The 25,412-nt window shown below is 45.4% G+C and overlaps 1 protein-coding gene across 3 annotated transcripts in view; it reads right to left on the reverse strand.

Annotated features, from left to right (window-relative positions):
- Nucleotides 1-25,412, reverse strand: part of ERBB4 (erb-b2 receptor tyrosine kinase 4) — a 1,260,323-nt gene that overhangs the window by 325,938 nt on the left and 908,973 nt on the right. For all 3 annotated transcript variants that reach the window (XM_063933142.1, XM_063933143.1, XM_063933141.1), the window contains exons 10-11: nt 13,671-13,744; nt 13,436-13,526 (exon numbers count right to left, since the gene is read on the reverse strand). In XM_063933142.1, the coding sequence (XP_063789212.1) occupies nt 13,436-13,526; nt 13,671-13,744 (165 nt within the window). The remainder of the gene's footprint in view (nt 1-13,435; nt 13,527-13,670; nt 13,745-25,412) is intronic.

Genomic DNA, 25,412 nt, shown 5'->3' on the forward strand with positions numbered 1-25,412 from the left:
GAAGCCGTTTGTGGGTGGCAACTGAGCGTTTGTTGGGAGTGTTCCAAAAAACGCAGGCGTGTCCAAATGTTTTCAGGGAGGGTGTCTGATGTTAGCTCCGGCCCCGATCAGCCTGATTCTATTGCACTGTAGGAGTAGGTCCTGGGCTATTTTTGCAGTTCGGCGTACACATGGGATCGCACACTTGCACGGCGAATATACACTCCCCCTGGAGGCGAAGACTATCTGAACGAAGGGCAGCAAAGTTTGCACCCCAATGATCAGGTCTGAATCACCCCCATAGTACAATAGATGAATACAGAAGTAATCAAGAAAACAAGACGCGCAGTATGCGTAATGGTTGGTGCAGACATTTGGGGAAGGGGGGGGGGGGGGTGTAATAAGGTGTGAGAATCAGGAAGTGAGATTTCTCCTATGTCTTTTAAAGTGGCAATCGTTTACATGCCAAAATCATCCTGGTTTTGCCATGTAAATGATGTCATCATTAATCAGTTATTTATAGGATTGTGTAATATGGAATCCAGTATTACTGTTTTAGATCAATTGTGCAAAAAAACCCTACTCATTTATTGCATAGTGCTGTATGTACTGAATATTGCATTGCAGATCTTAGCTACTGCTTCTTCATAACTGTATTATAGCCTTAATCCCGAGAAACCATTTCAGTATCACTGTAAGTAAAGTGACCCATTCTAACCTAGGGTCATTAATAAAAAAATAAAAAAAATACTTGAATCAGGGTTGCCTACTTTAAACAGCTCCTCTCCGCAAGAAGCCCGGAGAGGAGACGCAGCAGGAGACTTCAGGGGGCGGGACCAGGCTGTGATATCATTAAACCCCGCCCCCACATCAGGAAACTCAGCGATTCGTGGGTCCGCGGGAAGGGGGCGGATATAAAATGAAGCGATTTGCGTCATTTTAACCCCTTCCCCACCCCACGGACTCGCGAATACGGCAGTGTATCTCTTCATCCTGCCCGCATCACTAGGGTGCGAGCAGGATGCGGAAGACCTGCCTACTCTTCCGGGGGTGTGGGGGACTACACCAAAAAATGGGAGCCTCCAGCAGCTTCCAGGAGAGTAGGCAAGTATGACTTGCATACATTTTTAATCTCGTTTTCTACAATATGTTTGGTTGGGGAACCTTTCCCTCTCTTTTGGGGTGTGGTCTGAGCTGTGAGTTGCCACTGAAGGAAGAAGTGGAAATATGGCTCCTATACAAAGGTAACACAAGCTTACACCCGCACAACGCCATCTGTAGCCTCGCCTCCATAGGGTAATCACACATACATTAACCACATTAATAACATTAATCACACATACCATTAACCACTTAACTGGCACCACTGCATGAGATGCACCAGGAGCTAGAAGTGCTTAAAATGGTAAGCAGAGGCGTAACTCTGGGAGGCAACGGAGTCATCTGCCGCCGGGCTCCTGCTCTGAAGGGGGCACCTTGCCTCCCATTCTGTGACACCATTGAATTAAGTTAATTGACAGCTGCTGCTGTCTTTTCAGTGGCCGACTTCCTCACTGGTCCCTGCACCTTACAAATCACACCCTCTTTATTATACTGAATATACACATTTTACAAGTGTCATAGCCAGGATTAGAAATCTTAACTTATTACACTGGAAGCAGACACCTTACTGATGAAGCTATTTGCTCCTGTATAGGAAATATGAGAATTCTAACTATATGAAGATACTTCTCTGACAGTTACATGTAACATCATATAGTTAGAATTCTCATGCTTCCTCTACAGGAGCAAATAACTCCATCAGTAAAGTGTCTGCTGTCAGTGTAACAGGTCATGGGTTCTAATCCTGGGTATGACTGCTAAGAAATGTGTGATTTATAATAAAAGATAATGAAATGTATATATACACACAAACACACACACACACACACACATATATAAGCACACATATATAACAAATACATATATTTATCTAAATATAGGGGGGCCCCAATATTTATCTTGCCTCCGGGCGACTGGAACGAACTGATGCCACTGATGGTAAGGCTGCATCACATGCGGACACACCACCTCACTGTGTGCCCTGGCTTTAGATGAGGAGATCCGTTCTGCACTCTGGCTCAACCAGGCTCCCTACAACGATGCGGCGGTCTGTGACTGCCGACATGACATCACTGCCGAAATCGTGCCCCAGGATGCCGTGCGACGGGCATTCTGGAGTGCATGCACCAGGGATCAAAGTGCAAGCAGGGGAACTTAGTCATCAGTCATCAATCCCTCCTAACACATGCTCCACTGCACTCTGCTTGTGGGGGAGGGGGTAATATGCCCATGGGGAGGTGGGAAGGGGTGGGGGGGTAGCTGAGATCTATAAAGATATATGATGCTGGAGGGAGGAAGGGGGTAAAATAATAATAATAATAATAATAATAAAAAGAATACATTAGTCACAGAGGAGGGGGATGCAAAAAACCTGTGCTTTTTACATGGGGGGAAGTTGGTTTATAAAACATGGATTTTAGGGGGTGTGAGGGCCCGGGGTACTATTATTAGAATTTAAGACCACTGTGGGGTATATTTCCAATGGGCGGGTGGGAAGTTATTTTATAATGGGGAAGGGGGGGGGGGGGGGGGGTAGATATATATATATATATATATATATATATATATATTTAAATAAAATATTTAAATATATTATTAAAAACACTTTTTAAACTTTATCAAGTAATAAAAAAAAACAGTACATTTCTGAGCGGTTTTGTGAGGAGAAAAATGTCAGGTAAGTGGTTAATAATATGGGGGAGATTTATCAAACCATTTAAAGAGAACAAATGGAAATGTAGCCTGCGGCATACCTCCCAACTGTCCAGATTTCAGCGGGTCAGTCCCGTTTTTCTGACGTCACACGCAGCCGCTGCGACCCGGGATACGGCGAGTAGCGGCCTGCCAGTGCGCAGTAGCTGCACTGGCAGGGAGCTACTCGTCAGGTTCAAAAGCATCACTGCTGTGCTATGCTTTTGTACCTGTGCGGCGGGGCAGGCCCTGACATGTGGGGCGGACTAGCCCTGTGCTGGGCGTCCCCCTGTGTGTCTGTGAAACTGATCGTAGATATGCTAAATTTAGCACATCTACGATCAGCTCTGAATTACCCCCAGAGAGTTGAGCATTGCTCGTTGCTTAGAGAATGTTTATTGATTAGCTGGATCAAACAAGCAGCAAAGCTTTGAAAGAGAATCTTTGATAAAAGGTCAAATTGCTAAATAAGCCCCTTAATGCAGGCATGTCCAAACTGCGTCCCTCCAGCTGTTGAGAAACTACACATCCCAGCATGCCCTGACACAGCTTTAGCATTCTCTGACAGCAAAACTGTGTCAGGGCATGCTGGGATATGTAGTTTCACAAGAGCTGGAGGGCCGCAGTTTGGACATGCCTGCCTTAATGTGAAACATCAAGGAATATTATCTTCATTTAGCTGTTATGCCAATTATTACTATGCATTTTGCTGCTGCATATCCAATTGCATACCCTCCAACCGTAACTTTTTAGCAGGTACAGTACCTTTTTTTATGGTCTGTACCGATTTTTGGCTCTCCAAATTTCCATTAAAAGTATAGGAAAAGGCGCCCTTTACCAGTGGCCACGTCCCCTTTCCTAATTTGTACCGATTTTCATGTATAAAATGTTGGAGGGTATGTAATTGTTCAATGTAAAGTAAGAGAAAATAACATTAAGGACAGTTGATACACTTAATTTTCATTTATTTACATTTTCGTTAAATAAAAGCCCATTTGGCCCTTAATCTGTCACTGAATATAGCAGAGAACTGTTGATACAGGCATGTGGATTATTTAGCTCACTTTACGGGGGGATGTACTAAGCAGTGAAAAGAGTGGTGAAGTGAGCCAGTAGAGAAGTTGCCCATGGCAACCAATCAGCATTGAAGTAACATTTATAATGTGCATACCATAAAATTATACAAAGCAGCTGATTGGTTGCCATGGGCAACTCCTCCACTGGCTCACTTCTCCACTGTTTTCACTGTTTAGTACATCTCCCCCTAATTACAGATTACCACATATTTTGTATAGAAGTGTATAGGGTTAACAGTTACATCCTACAGATGGGTCCATGTTTATCCTGACCTTTAATGGGATTAATTGAGACTGGGCAGTCGGACTTAATCCCCTGCTGTATTGTTCTCTGTATTGTATTGCAGCTGAGAACAATAGATTAATGTTTTATGTAAATAAACCATGTTGTGCCTAGGCGCAGCAAAGAAGTCAAGATAACCGTGGACCCATCTGTATATGATATCTACACCACTGATTACCATGAAGTGTGTACTAAAGTCTATATTATCTGTACGTATATACTATTTAGTAGAGAAAAAGAACAGTAAACATCTTTAATTAGTTAAAAATGTAACTGTGTTTTAAGAGATTAGCATATGGCAAATAAGAATACAGCCCCAATTCTATTTTGAATTGTAACGAGTATCAAGCAGTGAAGTGGACCAGTAGAGAAGTTGCCTGTAGCAACCAATCAGCTTCGAGGTAGCATTTATCAAGTACATCTATAAAATGATAGTCAGAAGCTGATTGGTTGACCACAGTAACACCACAGTAGATTGCTCTGTACATGTAGTACCGCCAGTGATAACGTCGCCTTTGCGCAGGTAATTATATATAATCACCATCACAGGGTGACATTAAACAGAACTAATAAATGACATTTGTTCTCAGGATAACGTATTTTAATGCATTAATATTGAAAACATTTATTTTGTTGCCCAATGAAATTTATGTTTAGACTTTATTTAGTTAGTTAGTTAGTTAGTTAGTTAGTTAGTTAGTTTCATCATAAACTCAAAAATACTCAGTGGAGACCTCACAGTTAACGGAAACTTTACCAAATAAAAAAAAATAAAAGAAACAACAAAACAACAGAAGACGACTTCGGAATACTGAAGAAGATAGAGAGGACACAAAGAGAATACTTGGTCTGAAATTACAATCCCATGGACGTCTACCATTTCATAAGGTTCCAAAAGGTCACGGATAATAGGAAGAGTGTAATAGCCCATAGACTTAAGGACCAGAAATTCATCAGGTTCTTTAGTAACTTAGTTTTTCAGTTGACTGAGCAGTGCAATAAACGATTTATAAGATTATTGGCGGTAGAGCATAAAGACAGTTCCGCTGGTTGAAGGTATAAGGGAACACTGTGTAAATCGGTATCCTAAAGGAATGATCTAAAATAGTGTTACCTCAAACAAACTTATTGTTGTTCCTCAGAAAAGAGTAAGTAAAGCCGCTGTAATGTGTTAAAAAAATATATAAAACCCTATGGGGCCTGTTTAACAATTCATTTTTGTGAGATATCCCCCCAAAACACATGTATTCGGGGGTACCCGCAAATGTTAAGTATCCCCTGAATGTATCTACAGGGGACTGCAGCAGATAACGGAAGGGGATTGCTTATTTGCCGAATTTACCAAGCCCCGGAATGTGAAGCACTACGGAGATTACCACTGTTAGCTAACATCATCTCCAGATGGCGTTTACCGCTGAGGCCTACGGGCTACCTTCCGCGAAGTGTGCCAGAGAGGGATCCTATGAATCCTTCCCCAGCACTCATCACTTTATCATACCTGGTCAGCATGGTGAGGGTCCCAAAGGAGAAGTGGAGCTATTGCATTTATCACTTCTAACTAGAGATGAGCGGGTTCGGATGTAACGCCAGAATTAACGCCAGTTCGGTTTTATCCGGATGTTTCTTATTGGCTATCCAAAACACGTGACGTCCATGAGCCAATAAGATGCCGTTTTGAGAACCGAGCAAAACCGAGTAAAACCGAACCCGCTCATCTCTACTTCTAACACACCGTAGGGATGGGCTCCTTTCGGAACCCCTGTTCTTGTGAGTGGTTTGCAATATATGCCGGCAATCGAGTCTAGAACCGGATAAGTAATAAATATGCCCCTATGCATGACCAAGTTAAATAAAATACAAGAAATAAGCCAAGTGGGCACAGTACAGCACTGTACTGCACATTATTGATGGCAGCAGCGGTGGTTCTTACCTTTTTGCTATGGGGCAAGGCTGCTCGGGCTGCAGTCCAATGCCTGGGCAGCACCGGTGCATGGTCCCTATCCATTGTGCATGTGCAAAAAAAGATGTGAAAAATCCCTGGCACCTGCGCAGAAACACGGCATCGGTTAGGGCTGCATCTGCTGCATCCCCAAAAAGCCAAATAAGGCTGCAGTAATAGACACAAGCGGATTGCCTTTGGAAGCACCATCCGCCCTGGACTGGCAGTCCCAGGGGGAGAGTGTGATTAGCAGAAAGCACTTCCAACCAGAAGCCACTGCTAATTCACATGGTGGGGGACTGGGGGCTCACAGGGGAGTGGCGGATTATACTGGTGGGAGTGTACAGTCCGCCACTGATTGGCAGTATGTAAATAAATGATAATAAATAATAATACTTAGCTAAATATGTCCATTTACCACCCTCGGCTGCAGGTTCCCGTGTTGGGAAGGCGATAGCTCTCTAACTAGACAGGCAGACAGTGATTAATAGCTTGCAGCAAGCACAGTGCTTACAATGCAACCTATGTGATCCGCTTTTACTATATCATTTTGTTTTTGTGCCTCGCAGAATATATAGTCCATGAACTGAACTGGGATAGTGACGGGCGGCAAATTCTTGTATGTGGTTGGGTTACAACTTGGCGAGTACACCACAAAACAATTCTGAAGTTTGCTCATCTCCACTTTACGGTCAAATCTTTGATTATTGTTGGTGGTAACTGTGATAATGACAGAAGGCGCAGGAATTATTTTCTTTGTTTAATTAACTTTAAAAAAAACAACAAGTTTTTACTAAATAGTCTGGGCTTCCATCCCCACTGTACATACAAGAACCGGCCCCTGAGACTGACCCAGGAATGCAGTAATGCAAACCCAGTATCACCTATGCAGCCGTGATAAGTTTTCATTCAGGAATTGCAGCGGGCCCCTCCACAGGTCCAGGCTCGAGCATAGTACCGCAACCCCCACCTTCTTGACCCCCCCCCCTCTCAGCACATTGGGGGTCATTCCGACCCGTTCGCACGCAGCGGTTTGTCGCTGCGGTGCGAACGGGTCTGGAATGCAAATGTGTTGCGGCCGCACTGCGTCAGGGGTCGCCGGGTTACGTCGCATCCTACGAAGAAAGCGGTCGCAGGGCCGACCGCAAGAAGATTGACAGAAAGAAGGCGTTCCTGGGCGGATCCAGACTGTTGGCTGCCGTTTTCGGGGAGTGGTAAGGAAAACGCAGGCGTGTCCAGGAGAACGGAGGGCGGATGTCTGACGTCAAAACCGGCTCCAGCATCGCAGAGATCGTCGCACAGGGTAAGTATGTCCAGGGCTAGTCATGTTTTGCTTGAAAATGTTTTAGCTTAGTAGGGCTGCACAAGCGATCGCAGCCCTGCAAAGCTAAAATACACTCCCCCATAGGCGTGGACTATTGATCGCAGCAGCAGCAAAAAGTTGCTGGCTGCGATTAACTCGGAATGACCCCCATTGTCACAAGCATAATACTGGACTTTGTATGTGAAAACACCGTTATTCACGGAAATTATTTAACTCTGCTTTACTCATACACATACTGTACACACAAAACACATGCAATGTATGCATACACATGCCGACACACACAGTGAAGCACATATATACCTCCTAATATCCACTGATGGCTTTATTTGCCTTTTAATACAATAATGAAACATTTCTATATACTAATAGCAGAAGGATGACTTTTATGAGTGACATATGTCTGTGATGCCGTTGTCTGAGCAGGGCGCATCATATACCAAATTAAAGTCCGCAGAATTGCAGAAAAATATTGGCGTTGTAATTGGTTGCTTTGAGTTATATGGAAAACATGGAAATATAAAATTCATCCTTCTGCTATTCATTTAGAATGCATCACCAATGTGTTCTGGAAAATGTGACAGTGATACCCCTTTCACTCCGCAAAAATAACCGGTATATTTCCGGGTCGACGCGGGCTACTGTTCAGTGTGAAAGGGACCATGACCAATTCCCGGGTCATCTGGCACGGTAATTCAACCCGGGAATAAAGCAGTGTTATTCCCAGGTAGAATACCGGGTCAGGTGCAGTGTCTACGGGTTACCGGGTCGACCTGGGACCTGTTCACTGTATAGGGAGAGGCGGCGCGGAGATGATATCAGCGCCTACTCCGCACCTGCCCCCGATTTGGGCTTTCGTCCACCTGAGTATAGGTCCCTGTATATATACATTCTATACACACGGTCTATACAGCGGTGCTTAATCAAACCACTTGATAAGAAGCCTGACATCTTTTCACTGTACGGTTTCTATACGGAGTCTACATTGTTTTTGGTTGTGTTTTCTATCTCTTTAGTCATAGATGTCGCAGACGTTAAGCAATAGTCAAGTCCCCCTGTAGCTCCCTTGCTTATGACTTCAGTTCCTAAATGCTGTGAGGGGAAGCTGGCTGCAATAAGCGGAGTGCAGCCCGAGACGGATATACACTACCACCGCCTCAGTTTAGTTAATAGGGAAGGTCGATGCTCACAGCCTGGGTTCAGTTTAGATCTGTTTGCTTCCTCCTATTACCCTGCAAAGTCTAAACTACTAAAGGGGACACCTGCTATTTCAGAGAGTGCTGCCCCACGGGTGCTTTAAATCAAAAAATGCTTTTTGCCATAACCACTCCAGACAGGCGGAAGATTGTGAGAGAGAGTCTGCCAGCTTGTTGGCTGCCGCGGACGTGGTGTTTTATAACTTCCCAGCCAAGGCCATCATTAAATGTGCCCCCTGCCCTTCCTTCTCAGCCTTAGCCCCGCAGAGACAAATAATTATCCTCACCGCTGGAGTACAGTGTGCCGTCACCTCTGTGTGGGCACCTGCTGCATTCTGTCTGCTGTGCGGGGGACAGGAGACTCTGATACGGTAATTGTGGTTTCTTGTCTGACTGAAACAGGACTTAATGCTGCATCCCAGCATTCTCTCATCAATGGAGCTGTGGGGGGATCCACAGAATTTAAAAACATAGGTATTTTCCCTTAGATAATCTGCTATAGATACTGGCAAAACTGCTGTCTGGAGTCAAATATCATTTAGCCAAGTATTGTAACATTACCAACGACAGGGTTTTCTGTTTTCATTATCCAAGACCCTATATCCTACACCCATATAATTATACTCACCGCTCCAGAGTCCCGCGTCTGTGCTGCAGCAGGAGAAATCACTGGGAAAATGGTGCGGCGGCGGCCATTTTCCCAGGGATGTGTGCATGCATGAAACCTGTGTATGCACAGTAGCAGGCGCCATGTTCCCGGAGACCTGTGCATGCGCAGTAGGCTCTACAGAGTCTACTGCAGCGCAGAGAGGAGGAAGCCAGCACGAAGCCTGATTCTGAGCTGCATTTATATTCAAATGTGGCTGCATCTGGCAAGTTTCTCAGCCATGTGTCTCATATCGCAATACGAATGTAGTGTCTCAGCTGCCCCTCCTCTCCAGGCGTTTCATCCCTTTAGGTCACCCAATACTTCTCCTATGTATCTCCCCTTTCCCCCTGCTGTCTCTCTTCCAACCGCTCCGCTGCTCCTCCTTCCTCTATTGACTGTGCAGGAAGCAGAGGAGAATAAAAACAAAACGCAGGTAAGTATAGCGCAATGACGACCATATGCTGAGATGTATGCATTATAAGTCACCGCCATCAGCATATGGCAGTCACACGTCACATACACTTACAGATGCGTTTTTAACCATTTGTTTTGCTTGCAAAATGCACAATCGCTATTACACATCAACAAAACTTCCAAACCCTCTGTAATAAAGCAGAAACAATGTGCATTGCCTATGCCAACGTAGAAGAAGCCCATCTGCCTCAGCGGTGCATTCGCATTCAGCCAATCACAAGTAGTTTGATAGTGCCTTGGTGCCGAGAGAGGGGGGCAGAGGGTACAAATTACCCGGGCCCATATCTGATGGAGGGGTCCAGTAAGGGTTCAGTAGGGGCCCAGGCCCCCTCCCTCTTACCTAGCAGCTGCAGCTCTTTTCCTCAGCCCAGCACACCCTGCTGTGTACTGGGCTGCAGTATGGCCATAGAGGTGCTTAAAATACTATTTTTTCCTAAGGGTACATGACCACACCTCTTGTGATTAGGCCACGCCCCTTGAAAAGTACCTGGGCCCACCCTGGCTCTCGACTGCCCTGGATAGTGCTGGTGACCATCATCATCTGCTGACCAACCACAAACATTGGCCCTCATTCCGAGTTGTTCGCTCGCTAGCTGCTTTTAGCAGCATTGCACACGCTAAGCCGCCGCCCTCTGGGAGTGTATCTTAGTTTAGCAGAATAGCGAACGAAAGATTAGCAGAATTGCAAATAAAAATTTCTTAGCAGTTTCTGAGTAGCTCGACACTTACTCTTCCACTGCGATCAGTTCAGTCAGTTTCGTTCCTGGTTTGACGTCACAAACACACCCAGCGTTCGGCCAGACACTCCCCTGTTTCTCCAGCCACTCCCGCGTTTTCCCCGGAAACGCCTGCGTTTTTCTACACACTCCCAGAAAACGGCCAGTTTCTTCCCAGAAACACCCACTTCCTGTCAATCACACTACGATCAGCAGAACGATGAAAAAACTTTGTTACGCCGTGAGTAAAATACCTAACTTTTGTGCTAATTTACTTGGCGCAGGTGCACTGTGAACATTGCGCATGCGCAGTTTGCGACTAATCGCTCCGTAGCGAAAAAAAATAACGAGCGAACAACTCGGAATGACCCCCAATATGTCATTCTCTGACATATATGTATATGTATCACAGTCTGCATGTATTCACAATGGCGCAAACACGCCTTTATTGTAATCAGTCTACATTAGAGCACCTCCTGCCTTCCCCGCCCGCCTCTCCCCGTGCAGGCAGGTGTAACTAGTCAGTGGCATATCTGTAATGGGTGACAGGCTCCTGGGTCCAGGGGTGGCCACAACTCACACCCTGCACCCATAGTAGTTACTTCCTGCTGCCGCCTGCATTACTATTCCATTGAGATCTTCAGGTGTATGACACTTGCTCTATATTTCCATAGATAATGCTGCATTATTATTGTGCATTCGCATTCCTGGGGGAAGGGCCCCTGGACTTGTGCACATGGGGCCCTCCAGCACTAACACCCTCAAGGTGCATGGGCTGGACACAACAGCTGCATGGGCAGAACAGCCAGTCTCGCCGCTTAGCAGAGACACATGTCTTTATGTATGACTGACTCTGCCCGGCCCGTCACGCTTAGACCGGCACTGCTTGCAGTATACGACGGGTCTGGTCTCTGCCAGTGCAAGCACTGACCTCTGCTCTGCACTCTATTTGAACATAACTTTGCACATTATGTAAACTCCAGCAGTTCGCTGTCCTCAGGCCTCTATATAACGCTGCAATCCGAGATCATATAATAGTCATTAAATATTCATCCGAGTACATGAATTGTGACACAAACACAGCTGCTCCTGGCTTCACGCAGACAACTTTATCCTTTACCATCAGAGATTTGCCCGCTAATCAGTTATTTTACTGACATGTGACACAGCTGGGAGAGCAGTCACCCACATAAGCAGACAATGGGTGGGATGTACTAAAGGAAAAATGTGGGTAACACCTATTGGCTGCATTTCCCATATATGCTAGGCCCCCTCAATCCCAGGCTTTGATGCGGTGGGTGCTGGCATTACTCTATAGAGAAGCCTATGTGATTAGTATAGATGCGGTAAGTGGCGGTATGTACCGCATCGCAGAAGTGATGCTTAGTACATCCCGCCCACTATGAGCACCTTACAATGCCATTGGCATCTATGTGTTTGGTCCTTTTGTTATCTATAAATGTTTTACATTTGTGGCTGCTGTAACTTATATATAAGATGCATCTACGGGGGATCAGTATGATTTGCCGATGGACGGGATATCGGCTGTCAGTATACTGACAGCGGCATCCCGACCATCATAATCCCAACAGCCCCCCATTATGCCCACTAACCATCCTCTGCCCCCTACCCTAACACACCTTGGTGGGTGCCTAACCCTAACCCTCCCCGGTGGTGCTTAACCCTCCCTTCCCCGCTGCCTAAACCTAACCCTCCCCGCTAGGTGCCTAACCCTAACCCTCCACGCTAGGTGCCTAACCCTCCCCGCTAGGTCTCTAACCCTAACCCTCCACGCTAGGTGCCTAACCCTAACCCTCCACGCTAGGTGCCTAACCCTAACCCTCCCCGCTAGGTCTCTAACCCTAACCCTCCACGCTAGGTACCTAACCCTAACCCTCCACGCTAGGTGCCTAACCCTAACCCTCCCCGCTAGGTCTCTAACCCTAACCCTCCACGCTAGGTGCCTAACCCTAACCCTCCACGCTAGGTGCCTAACCCTAACCCTCCCTCCCTGGTCCCTAACCCTCCCATTCCTGCACCCTAACCCTAACTCCCCTTCTCCTGCCTAAACCTAACCCTCCCTGCTAGGTGCCTAACCCTAACCTCTGCTGCTAAGTGCCTAACCCCAACCCTCCCTCCCCGGTACCTAACCCTAACCTTACCATCCCTAAACCCTAACCCCCCTTTTGATGGCTAAACTGAAACCCCCACCTCCCACTCCCCTCCCCCCCAGCAGCAGGGCGCGCTCCTTTTGGAAGCAGGACCGGGATCCCGAGTCCTGTCTGTATTTCCACGCCGGTGTTCCTATTGCGGACGGGATTCCGGCGTCGGTATTTTGAGCGCTGCGATACTGTGCATCGGTATCCTGACTGCATCCCATCTACGGCATAATAAATCTACACATAGGAATCTACACGTGCAAACTACATGAAAGACAAATATTCATTGATCACTAAAAAATTTATTAATCAAAAATGATCGGATTTCTTATAAATACCGAACTACACTTAACATGCAATACATCAAGGACATATTTATTAAAGTAAATTTTGCAGGATATCCCCCAAAACCCAGCAAAATGTAAGAATCTCCGGGATGATCAGAGATATCTGCAGCGGTTCCCCCATTCCTGATTGCAGTATTGTGAGATTTCCCAGGCTTGGCCCCGGGAGCTTACTTCATCTTCATACAGCATAAGCCATTGTGGCCTAAGGCTATACTCCGCATCAGGTTCTCACAGCTCCCAGCATGTAATAAGATGGCAGATAAGGGAGGGGGAGGAGGACATTACAGTACAGACAGAGCTCAGAAAGGCATTCCAAAGCCTCTCTGCTCACTACATCATTTGCCATGTGACTGTGGTTGCCATGACAGTCCATGATACTCTATAGAATTATAAATCATTCCTACTGTAGCAGCCTTAAAAAATAAAATAAAAACAAGTAGTGTGTGTTTAAGCCACATTAGTTTATTAGTGCACAGCGGCTGCAATGTCAGGAAACCTACCTGTATAAATCTCGTCCTCCAATGCTGACCAGATTGGAAAAGACACTAAGGTCCGTCATATTTTTCGGCCAGGACTGTATATTAAGATAACCTGAGGACATTAATGCACAAGGGTTATTATCATGTATAAGAAAATTAAGCTGTGGCAAAGATAACACACAGATAACACAATGATATACACTGTGCACTTTATAGACAAATTATATGTGTCCAAAACTGGAGCAAGCTAAAGTACCTGTGATTTCTCGAACAGTGCGGAAGATGTTCAGCTTCTCTGGATCCAGTGCAGCTATATTGTGGTACTCATCCCTGGTGAATTATAAAACATAGTTGAAATAAATCCTCAGGTTTCATGCTACCCAGAGTTACAGTACCGTACAGTGCTTCAGCTGCAGTTCTTGCAGCAAACACAAGAGGGCGCGAACAAAACCCAGTTCTTTGTACATGCGGCTACACATTTTACACCTATGTTGTTTGGAATATTACATTAACAGGACTGGGAGCAACCTGGAAGCCACTGCAGGGCTCGGGGGAAAACAACGGATATCACTGTCAATGGAAATAATTTTCAGAGTATATTTTAACTAGAGGCATAAGTATGTATGATACTTTGGAATGCTGACGGACTCAATTCTGCAACAAATAAGCAGCAAAATACAATACAAATAAAATGTATGGAGGGTTGGGATAAATGGCTGATATTGCTGTTTATAAATCTATATGTAAAAGTGCATTTTTAGCTATTGTTACTATTGCACTGTTGTAGCAAAAAAAAAATCTGTGTAAAAACTGTGCTATATGCATCAGGTATATTGTACTGTGTTTGTGTAATATTTATATTAAAGAGTAAAACTGACAAACCTTTTACACAGGACAAGTGCTGAAGTTGCCCCTAGCAACTACTTATAGTCTAGCTATCTTCTATATAGAACTTGATAGAAATGATAGTTTGTACTTGATTGGTGGCGTGGCAATGGGTAGGGCCGTCGAGAGCTGTGATGGGCCCAGGTACTGGGGAAAGGGGGGGGGGTTATGGTAAATAGGCAAGGCCTAGACACTCAGCCTACAAAAAAAGTTTTAAAAAACACTCTACGTGCTGGGCAGGGGGGACGCTAGGAAAAAGAAAATTATATTATTTTTTTTTGTTTATGCTGGGGGCCGCCCATCACAGGGCAAGGCCACCCAGCATGCTAACCGCTCCCCCCCCCCCCCCCCCCCCCGGCCATGCTGAAATTGCAGTTGCACGGCAAGAGGCCCACCGCCATTTTTGTGACCTCAAAGTCATTGAGGCTAGACCAGCATCTCTGGGGATGCTGGACACGCACCCAGAGTGATGTGAATCGTGGACTTCCCATACGTACACGCCCACCTAGTGATGTCAGGGGGGGACCTCTAATGAGACCACACCCATTCCAGCATGACCATGCCCCCTTTTCAGACGCGAGCCGGGGACTATTGGCCACTGATACACACTAGGGTTAACATTTTGATAGGAGCCAATTAACCTAACAGTACAGTATGTTTTCGGAATTGGAGAGGAAACTGGGGCACCCCGAAGTAACTTATGCAAACACGAGAAGCACGTATAAACTCCACAACCGGCCGTGCCTTTGTCAGTAATTGATCTCATGTGCCTGTGAGTCTGTAATGCGAACAATTGTGCCAATAGTGCTGTCACTTGAAGATCATTAAATTATCCGATATGCAGCCTTAATAAAATGGTACAGAGTTATCATAGCACGGCATCGATCTAGAGCACAGGTTCTCAAACTCAGTCCTCAGGACCCCACACGGTTCATGTTTTGCAGGTCACCTGTAGATTTTTGAAATGTGGCAGTTGGTGATACACAGTGCAGTTGCTGGGTGACATGGAAAACGTGAACCGCGTGGGGTCCTGAGGACCGAGTTTGAGAACCACTGATCTAGAGTATATTTAAAAATGTCTGCTAACATACAGAGGTCAGAGAGCAGATGAAAGTTACTAAAGCGGTTACAGGGTGCAGCACCTATTAGCATCTCCCGCACCCCCCTGTCTGTGCGAACTATTGCTCTGCATTAAGTTACACTGGATCTGAAGGCACTATGGAAACTTAGAAGTCAATTTCATTATCATTATGTTTGAGTTCCCTAGTGAAAGTGACCTGTCAGGACCTTACTCCCTTAGTATTCCCCAGTCTAGCTGTCCTGACAAGACCTCATCACATCGGTACCCTACCTCCTTCATCTCAGAAGAGAGGCAGTTATATATAGTGAATATATATTTTATCTCTAGGTTATTTACAAGTCCGGGCTACTGCTCGCACTCATTAACATGATTCATTTCAGGCACCAAACCTTTTTTTTTTTTTCCTTGCGAAAAATCACTCAGTGATTCCTCCGAAATGAAATTCCATTTTCCAGCAGCGACCCAGCTGGCAATGAGTTTGCAAATCCCTAAAGTTTGACTCTTATTTCTCTGCTAGAACTAAATTGTATAATCTTTGGTACGAGTGCCAGCTGAGAAAATGCTTTATTTCCCATTAAAATGTCTGCATTGCAAGACGTGGCAATGGTCCACTGTCACTGGGTTCATTATTTTGCATCTTATGTTGCTGGAGGGATTCACAGCTGAGAGACATACCAGATTAACCATCAAACTGCCTTACCTCTCTAAAACCAGAGTTCCCCTGCACCTGTGCGCCACCAGCAACTGGGCTCAAAGATGTGTACAAATTTGGAGTAATTTGTTGGGCGCTGGAAAGTTTTATGGGCCGCCTTGGAAAAACTTGGGGGTTTCCCTTTGCCCCCCAAATAAACGTATACGGAAATGTGGAATGGTGTAACCTGGGCGCCTACTTTCAGTGGCTCGGTGCAAACACAATTAATACTAGTTCACTTTCTAAACCAGTAATTTGCAGAGTGTGTTATAGGTTAATACCTCCAATGAATATCATAAGATTGTATTATGAAAATAAGTGAGCCCGCACAAGTTATTATACAGCATCAGACTTACACCTAAAAGTGATCTGGAGGTTCCCTTTAATTAATCATGCACAATTAAATTAGAAACAAACAAATATAACAGTTTGTTTAATCGGACTCGCACTTACGGTTCCGGTGAACCCCGAACCGGAAGTGCATACCCACCATCTTTATAAGCTCATCTGGATGAACAGTGAGACCATCAAGCCCTTAGGAAGAGATTATACATCTCGAAACGCGTTGGTTATTGGACATTTGCATGTTTGGGACCAGGACATTTGCGGATGGACCTTCATTGGTAAGCTTAGGAGCCAGAGCAGGGTGAAGTCTGGACCACCCTGCCATTTGTACCACCTGCGGCTCCTTTGCTACCTCTTTGGTACGATTCTTTTAATTAGAGATTGGGACACATGTCCTTAAATTGTTTTATGCGAGATTTGTTTAATTAAACTTAATTATTTTTATAATACAATCTTATGATATTCATTGGAGGTATTAACCTATAACACACTCTGCAAATTACTGGTTTAGAAAGTGAACTAGTATTAATTGTGTTTGCACCGAGCCACTAAAAGTAGGCGCCCGGGTTACACCATTCCACATTTCCGTATGGGCTCAAAGATGGTGACTTGTGGGCATCTCCTCCAGGAGATTCTGGAGGGGGGAGGTACCAGGGGAAACTGCAGGGGGAAGGGGCGGCAATGTGACTTGCTTCATGGTGGCGCCACCCACTTCACAGCAGGGGGAGTTGGTCTAATTTCCCGGGCAAGCGGCCCAAAATTGGCGAGTCTCCCGGACAATACAGGAGAGAAGGTAAATATAACTAGGCAGTTGTCAAAATGTAACATGACTGAAGTCCAAAATAACGCTCAGCAACGTCATAAACACCTGAATTATTCTCCATGCTTTTACCTCAGCGTGCCACATCACAGAAAAGAAGTGTACAAGTAATTAATGCATTAACCTGATGAAGAATTAGGCCTGGGATTAAAGTCAAGTAAAGCCCCAATTAAATCTGAATATATATCAAACTGATAAAGGGAGCGGCATAACCCCACCTCCGCCCGCATGCTCAGCCCCGCCCCCTCTCTCTATCTGCTGCTCCACGCCCTGCTCTGTCCTGCCTTCTGTTCCGTTCTCATGCCGATGTTCGCCCTTATTCCGCTCCGCCCTGCCCCAATACTTACCCCGTTCCCATCGTTCCGTACATGCATGCTAATTGTGGCGACAACTGTGCTGTGATGTCAGAATGTGCGGGGGGGGGGGCTTTGGAGCTATTGGCTGCAGGCGCTGTGACGGTGCACAGAAAGGAAGCTGACGTTCTTATAAGTGTAGTAAATGGGGCTCATTCTGAGTTGGATGCAATGCAGATGCGCGTCTATTGTGCAGGTATCTAAATCGCACTGCGCATGCGTCCAGAGTCCGTGCACACAGAGAGTCGCTGTTGCAATTGATGCGCATGGGAAACACATGGTCTTAGAAATGGTTAGTAATTGTATTGGACGTTCCTGGACGGTGACAGGGAGGGGTCCGTGTTATGGGCGGGTTATGGGATTGCTGCGGGCATGTTGCTGGTAGTGGTACAGAGGCATATAGAATTGCAGGCCATACTCTGATGCAGTAGTGTAACAGGGCTGCTCTGCGCTCTGTATCGGTCACACCCCCTGATGGCATGACATCACAAGAAGGGGCGGGGCCGCCAGCACCAGTAAGTGCAGCACTGCCCTTATTGGTATCCGGACTCTAGGTCAACACTGTCTAGGTTGACACATATTAGGTCGACACCCATTGATCGACACCGAACAGGTCGACACAGGAAATACGTCGACACTGCCATTAGGTTGACATGAACAAGGCGACTTGGAAAAGGTCTACATGTTTTTTTTTTTAAATCAATTTTTTTTTGGACTTTTTCATACTGTACTTTGCGATCCACGTGGACTACAATTGGGAGCCTGGCGAGCAAAGCGAGCCACGTGAGGGGACACGGTGCACTGATTGGGGTTCCCCGTCACTTTACGAAGAAAACGACACCAAAAACACATAAAAAACTCTTGTCGACCTTTTTCCATGTCGACCTTGTTTATGTCAATCTAATGGCAGTGTCGACCCATTTCCTTGTCGGCCTAGTCACTGTCGACCTACAGGTGTCGACCTGATGTGTGTCGGCCTAGACACTGTCGACCCTGAGTCCCATACCCCCCTTATTGGCCCCAGGATGCTCTGGGAGGCTGTGCAGGGTCTGGAGTGCCGAAAAGACGCTTCGGGAGGAACAGCGGCAGAAATGATGGCTGCAGGGGGACGTTACATGTAACGTTGCTGCTGTTCATGTAACATTCTATAGAAACATGTAATCACACTACTGTACATGCACATACTATCCCTTTGTTATAATGGGATAATTCCTTTGGAATAATGACGCCCTACATTTAGAATAATTAGAGCTCCCTTTGGAGTAACAGCGGCCCTACTTTAAAACAATGGGTGCCATTTTTTCTAAAAATGGGTATTACATAGGGGTGGTCTTCAGTATGCCGACTGACGGGATCCCAGCGCACAGTATACCGGCGCCGGGATCCCGACAGCCGGCATACCGACACTTATTGTCCCTCGTGGGGGTCCACAACCCCCCTGGAGGGAGAATAAAATAGTGTGGCGCGCGTAGCGCGCCACCGTGCCCGTAGCGCGGTGAGCGCAGCGAGCCCGCAAGGAGCTAATTTGCGCTCGCCACACTGTCGGTAAGCCGGCGGTCGGGCTCCCGGCGCCGGTATGCTGGTCGCCGGGAGCCCGACCGCCGGCATATCGTAGTGGATCCATTACATAGTACTGGAACAAAATAATGCTACTTTTATACCATGTATTCTACATAGTGTGTAATATCAATCATGATTTAGGGGCCCCCCAGCAAAGGGCCAGGGCGCCCAGCATGTGTAACGCCACCCAGCGGTTCGATCACAATTTAATTGCGGCGTAATCCGGCCCCCCAAAAACGGCCATAGCACACCTGCGTTTCCTGTACTACTCCCCCCAAATGCTGCCTCGCTGCCCCGGACAGCCTGCCACATGTCAATCACTATGCAATCTCATCCGTGATGCCATCGCAGAGTACAATCCTGCACATGTGCAATGCGGTTGCAGCGCGTGTGCAGACGGCCGTTTAGGATTTTAGTAGAATAGCTTGTTGGTCTGAATAGCCCCCTTATTGCTATTTTACTTGTATACTTTGCACTATGGACAATGACTGGTTTGTCTAATTTGTTTGTATGTATTTTAAATAACTATTAAAAACAGAATATACAAAAAAAAAAATGATGATGAAGGGGTCATGTTATTTGGTAAAAGCCCCTATTGCAATAGTAACAGTGGACATCATGCAGCACTATTAATAGAGTAGGGGGTATAGCACTGCAGAGTAATTCTACAACTTCCTAAATAAAGATAATATATATATATACTGTATATCTATATATATCTATGTATATATATATATATATATATATATATATATATATACCATAAAAATTTGCCATATTGGCGAGTTAATAACATATGGGATATCAGCCCACTGCCATACTGTATAATGTCATAGAGAAATGAAATATGTATATTTTTGGAGGTATAAATGTCATCTCTCAGTTCATGTTCTGCCTCGCTGCTTTCAGGATTCCTGAGAAAATGGACTTTTAATGACATTGCAGCGTTCAAGGTCATAATGTTCATTATAATAAATATCCTTTGACTCTCTTCTCCCACTATCACACTGCTCAGTCTCGCCCGCCACCTGCCAGGAATCTCATTTGTTCTAATTGTGGATTTTGTCACTTCTCCAGTGAATTGAAAGCTTGCGTTCCCCCCCTTCCCCCGCCTGGGGCCCCGATATTCCCAGCGGAACCTTTCTGTTCCCTCGTGCTAGTTCAGCTTGTCACACCATGTTACTTAATTGTAGATCAAAAGCACCTCCCAGTAGAAGCGTGCTAATGACATACGTCCTTGTAAGGCACTTGCGGGTAGATTGTATGACGAGGCGTGACAGGGGACTGTGCGGAGGGGAAACAGGCGACTGAGTGCTCCCACTCAGGGGAGACAACGATAATGGCCACAAGAGAGGCAGTTTCTTAGTAATATTGATACAATAATTGTTCATTCCAGAATAATTAAAATAGTTACTGTATGAAAGTTAAGTAGATTTGAACGCAAGTTGATTGTAATCTCTCCAGCATTGAGGGCACAGAAACTAAGGGGGAGATGTACGATAAGTGTGACCGGCAGCTGCGTACGCTCGTCTTCAGTGCGCGCCAGTGCGAAACCCCGCAAGTTTCGTCTGAAAAACTGATTTGCGTTTAATGTGTTATAAGTAGAGATGAGCGGGTTCGGTTTCTCTGAATCCGAACCCGCCCGAACTTCATGTTTTTTTTCACGGGTCCGAGCGACTCGGATCTTCCCGCCTTGCTCGGTTAACCCGAGCGCGCCCGAACGTCATCATGACGCTGTCGGATTCTCGCGAGGCTCGGATTCTATCGCGAGACTCGGATTCTATATAAGGAGCCGCGCGTCGCCGCCATTTTCACACGTGCATTGAGATTGATAGGAAGAGGACGTGGCTGGCGTCCTCTCCATTTAGATTAGGGTTGAGAGAGAGAGAGAGAGAGATTGACCTGAGGCTGTGATACTGTAGAAGAGAGTGCAGAGTTTAGTGACTGACGACCACAGTGACCACCAGACAGTGCAGTTGTTTGTTTTATTTAATATATCCGTTCTCTGCCTGAAAAAAACGATACACACAGTGACTCAGTCACATACCATATCTGTGTGCACTGCTCAGCCCAGTGTGCTGCATCAATGTATATATATATCTGACTGTGCTCAGCTCACACAGCTTATAATTGTGGGGGAGACTGGGGAGCACTGCAGTGCCAGTTATAGGTTATAGCAGGAGCCAGGAGTACATAATATTATATTAAAATTAAACAGTGCACACTTTTGCTGCAGGAGTGCCACTGCCAGTGTGACTAGTGACCAGTGACCTGACCACCAGTATATATAATATTAGTAGTATACTATCTCTTTATCAACCAGTCTATATTAGCAGCAGACACAGTACAGTGCGGTAGTTCACGGCTGTGGCTACCTCTGTGTCGGCACTCGGCAGCCCGTCCATAATTGTATATACCACCTAACCGTGGTTTTTTTTTCTTTCTTTATACATACATACTAGTTACGAGTATACTATCTCTTTATCAACCAGTCTATATATTAGCAGCAGACACAGTACAGTGCGGTAGTTCACGGCTGTGGCTACCTCTGTGTCGGCACTCGGCAGCCCGTCCATAATTGTATATACCACCTAACCGTGGTTTTTTTTTCTTTCTTTATACATACATACTAGTTACGAGTATACTATCTCTTTATCAACCAGTCTATATATTAGCAGCAGACACAGTACAGTGCGGTAGTTCACGGCTGTGGCTACCTCTGTGTCGGCACTCGGCAGCCCGTCCATAATTGTATATACCACCTAACCGTGGTTTTTTTTTCTTTCTTTATACATACATACTAGTTACGAGTATACTATCTCTTTATCAACCAGTCTATATTAGCAGCAGACACAGTACAGTGCGGTAGTTCACGGCTGTGGCTACCTCTGTGTCGGCACTCGGCAGCCCGTCCATAATTGTATATACCACCTAACCGTGGTTTTTTTTTCTTTCTTTATACATACATACTAGTTACGAGTATACTATCTCTTTATCAACCAGTCTATATTAGCAGCAGACACAGTACAGTGCGGTAGTTCACGGCTGTGGCTACCTCTGTGTCGGCACTCGGCAGCCCGTCCATAATTGTATATACCACCTAACCGTGGTTTTTTTTTCTTTCTTTATACATACATACTAGTTACGAGTATACTATCTCTTTATCAACCAGTCTATATATTAGCAGCAGACACAGTACAGTGCGGTAGTTCACGGCTGTGGCTACCTCTGTGTCGGCACTCGGCAGCCCGTCCATAATTGTATATACCACCTAACCGTGGTTTTTTTTTCTTTCTTTATACATACATACTAGTTACGAGTATACTATCTCTTTATCAACCAGTCTATATATTAGCAGCAGACACAGTACAGTGCGGTAGTTCACGGCTGTGGCTACCTCTGTGTCGGCACTCGGCAGCCCGTCCATAATTTTATATACCACCTAACCGTGGTTTTTTTTTCTTTCTTTATAGTCATACTAGTTACGAGTATACTATCTCTTTATCAACCAGTCTATATTAGCAGCAGACACAGTACAGTGCGGTAGTTCACGGCTGTGGCTACCTCTGTGTCGGCACTCGGCAGCCCGTCCATAATTGTATATACCACCTAACCGTGGTTTTTTTTTCTTTCTTTATACATACATACTAGTTACGAGTATACTATCTCTTTATCAACCAGTCTATATATTAGCAGCAGACACAGTACAGTGCGGTAGTTCACGGCTGTGGCTACCTCTGTGTCGGCACTCGGCAGCCCGTCCATAATTGTATATACCACCTAACCGTGGTTTTTTTTTCTTTCTTTATACATACATACTAGTTACGAGTATACTATCTCTTTATCAACCAGTCTATATATTAGCAGCAGACACAGTACAGTGCGGTAGTTCACGGCTGTGGCTACCTCTGTGTCGGCACTCGGCAGCCCGTCCATAATTGTATATACCACCTAACCGTGGTTTTTTTTTCTTTCTTTATACATACATACTAGTTACGAGTATACTATCTCTTTATCAACCAGTCTATATATTAGCAGCAGACACAGTACAGTGCGGTAGTTCACGGCTGTGGCTACCTCTGTGTCGGCACTCGGCAGCCCGTCCATAATTGTATATACCACCTAACCGTGGTTTTTTTTTCTTTCTTTATAGTCATACTAGTTACGAGTATACTATCTCTTTATCAACCAGTCTATATTAGCAGCAGACACAGTACAGTGCGGTAGTTCACGGCTGTGGCTACCTCTGTGTCGGCACTCGGCAGCCCGTCCATAATTGTATATACCACCTAACCGTGGTTTTTTTTTCTTTCTTTATAGTCATACTAGTTACGAGTATACTATCTCTTTATCAACCAGTCTATATTAGCAGCAGACACAGTACAGTGCGGTAGTTCACGGCTGTGGCTACCTCTGTGTCGGCACTCGGCAGCCCGTCCATAATTGTATATACCACCTAACCGTGGTTTTTTTTTCTTTCTTTATACATACATACTAGTTACGAGTATACTATCTCTTTATCAACCAGTCTATATATTAGCAGCAGACACAGTACAGTGCGGTAGTTCACGGCTGTGGCTACCTCTGTGTCGGCACTCGGCAGCCCGTCCATAATTGTATATACCACCTAACCGTGGTTTTTTTTTCTTTCTTTATAGTCATACTAGTTACGAGTATACTATCTCTTTATCAACCAGTCTATATTAGCAGCAGACACAGTACAGTGCGGTAGTTCACGGCTGTGGCTACCTCTGTGTCGGCACTCGGCAGCCCGTCCATAATTGTATATACCACCTAACCGTGTTTTTTTTTTCTTTCTTTATACATACATACTAGTTACGAGTATACTATCTCTTTATCAACCAGTCTATATTAGCAGCAGACACAGTACAGTGCGGTAGTTCACGGCTGTGGCTACCTCTGTGTCGGCACTCGGCAGCCCGTCCATAATTGTATATACCACCTAACCGTGGTTTTTTTTTCTTTCTTTATACATACATACTAGTTACGAGTATACTATCTCTTTATCAACCAGTCTATATATTAGCAGCAGACACAGTACAGTGCGGTAGTTCACGGCTGTGGCTACCTCTGTGTCGGCACTCGGCAGCCCGTCCATAATTGTATATACCACCTAACCGTGTTTTTTTTTTCTTTCTTTATACATACATACTAGTTACGAGTATACTATCTCTTTATCAACCAGTCTATATATTAGCAGCAGACACAGTACAGTGCGGTAGTTCACGGCTGTGGCTACCTCTGTGTCGGCACTCGGCAGGCAGTCCGTCCATAATTGTATACCACCTAACCGTGGTTTTTTTTTCTTTCTTCTTTATACATACATAGTTACATAGACATCTCTTTATCAACCAGTCTATATTAGCAGCAGACACAGTACAGTACGGTAGTTCACGGCTGTGGCTACCTCTGTGTCTGCACTCGGCAGGCAGTCCATAATTGTATACTAGTATCCATCTCCATTGTTTACCTGAGGTGCCTTTTAGTTGTGCCTATTAAAATATGGAGAACAAAAATGTTGAGGTTCCAAAATTAGGGAAAGATCAAGATCCACTTCCACCTCGTGCTAAAGCTGCTGCCACTAGTCATGGCCGAGACGATGAAATGCCAGCAACGTCGTCTGCCAAGGCCGATGCCCAATGTCATAGTACAGAGCATGTCAAATCCAAAACACCAAATATCAGAAAAAAAAGGACTCCAAAACCTAAAATAAAATTGTCGGAGGAGAAGCGTAAACTTGCCAATATGCCATTTACGACACGGAGTGGCAAGGAACGGCTGAGGCCCTGGCCTATGTTCATGGCTAGTGGTTCAGCTTCACATGAGGATGGAAGCACTCAGCCTCTCGCTAGAAAAATGAAAAGACTCAAGCTGGCAAAAGCAGCACAGCAAAGAACTGTGCATTCTTCGAAATCCCAAATCCACAAGGAGAGTCCAATTGTGTCGGTTGCGATGCCTGACCTTCCCAACACTGGACGTGAAGAGCATGCGCCTTCCACCATTTGCACGCCCCCTGCAAGTGCTGGAAGGAGCACCCGCAGTCCAGTTCCTGATAGTCAGATTGAAGATGTCAGTGTTGAAGTACACCAGGATGAGGAGGATATGGGTGTTGCTGGCGCTGGGGAGGAAATTGACCAGGAGGATTCTGATGGTGAGGTGGTTTGTTTAAGTCAGGCACCCGGGGAGACACCTGTTGTCCGTGGGAGGAATATGGCCGTTGACATGCCAGGTGAAAATACCAA

Source organism: Pseudophryne corroboree, chromosome 7 (genome assembly GCF_028390025.1).
Source record: "Pseudophryne corroboree isolate aPseCor3 chromosome 7, aPseCor3.hap2, whole genome shotgun sequence".
Lineage (NCBI taxonomy): Eukaryota > Metazoa > Chordata > Amphibia > Anura > Myobatrachidae > Pseudophryne > Pseudophryne corroboree.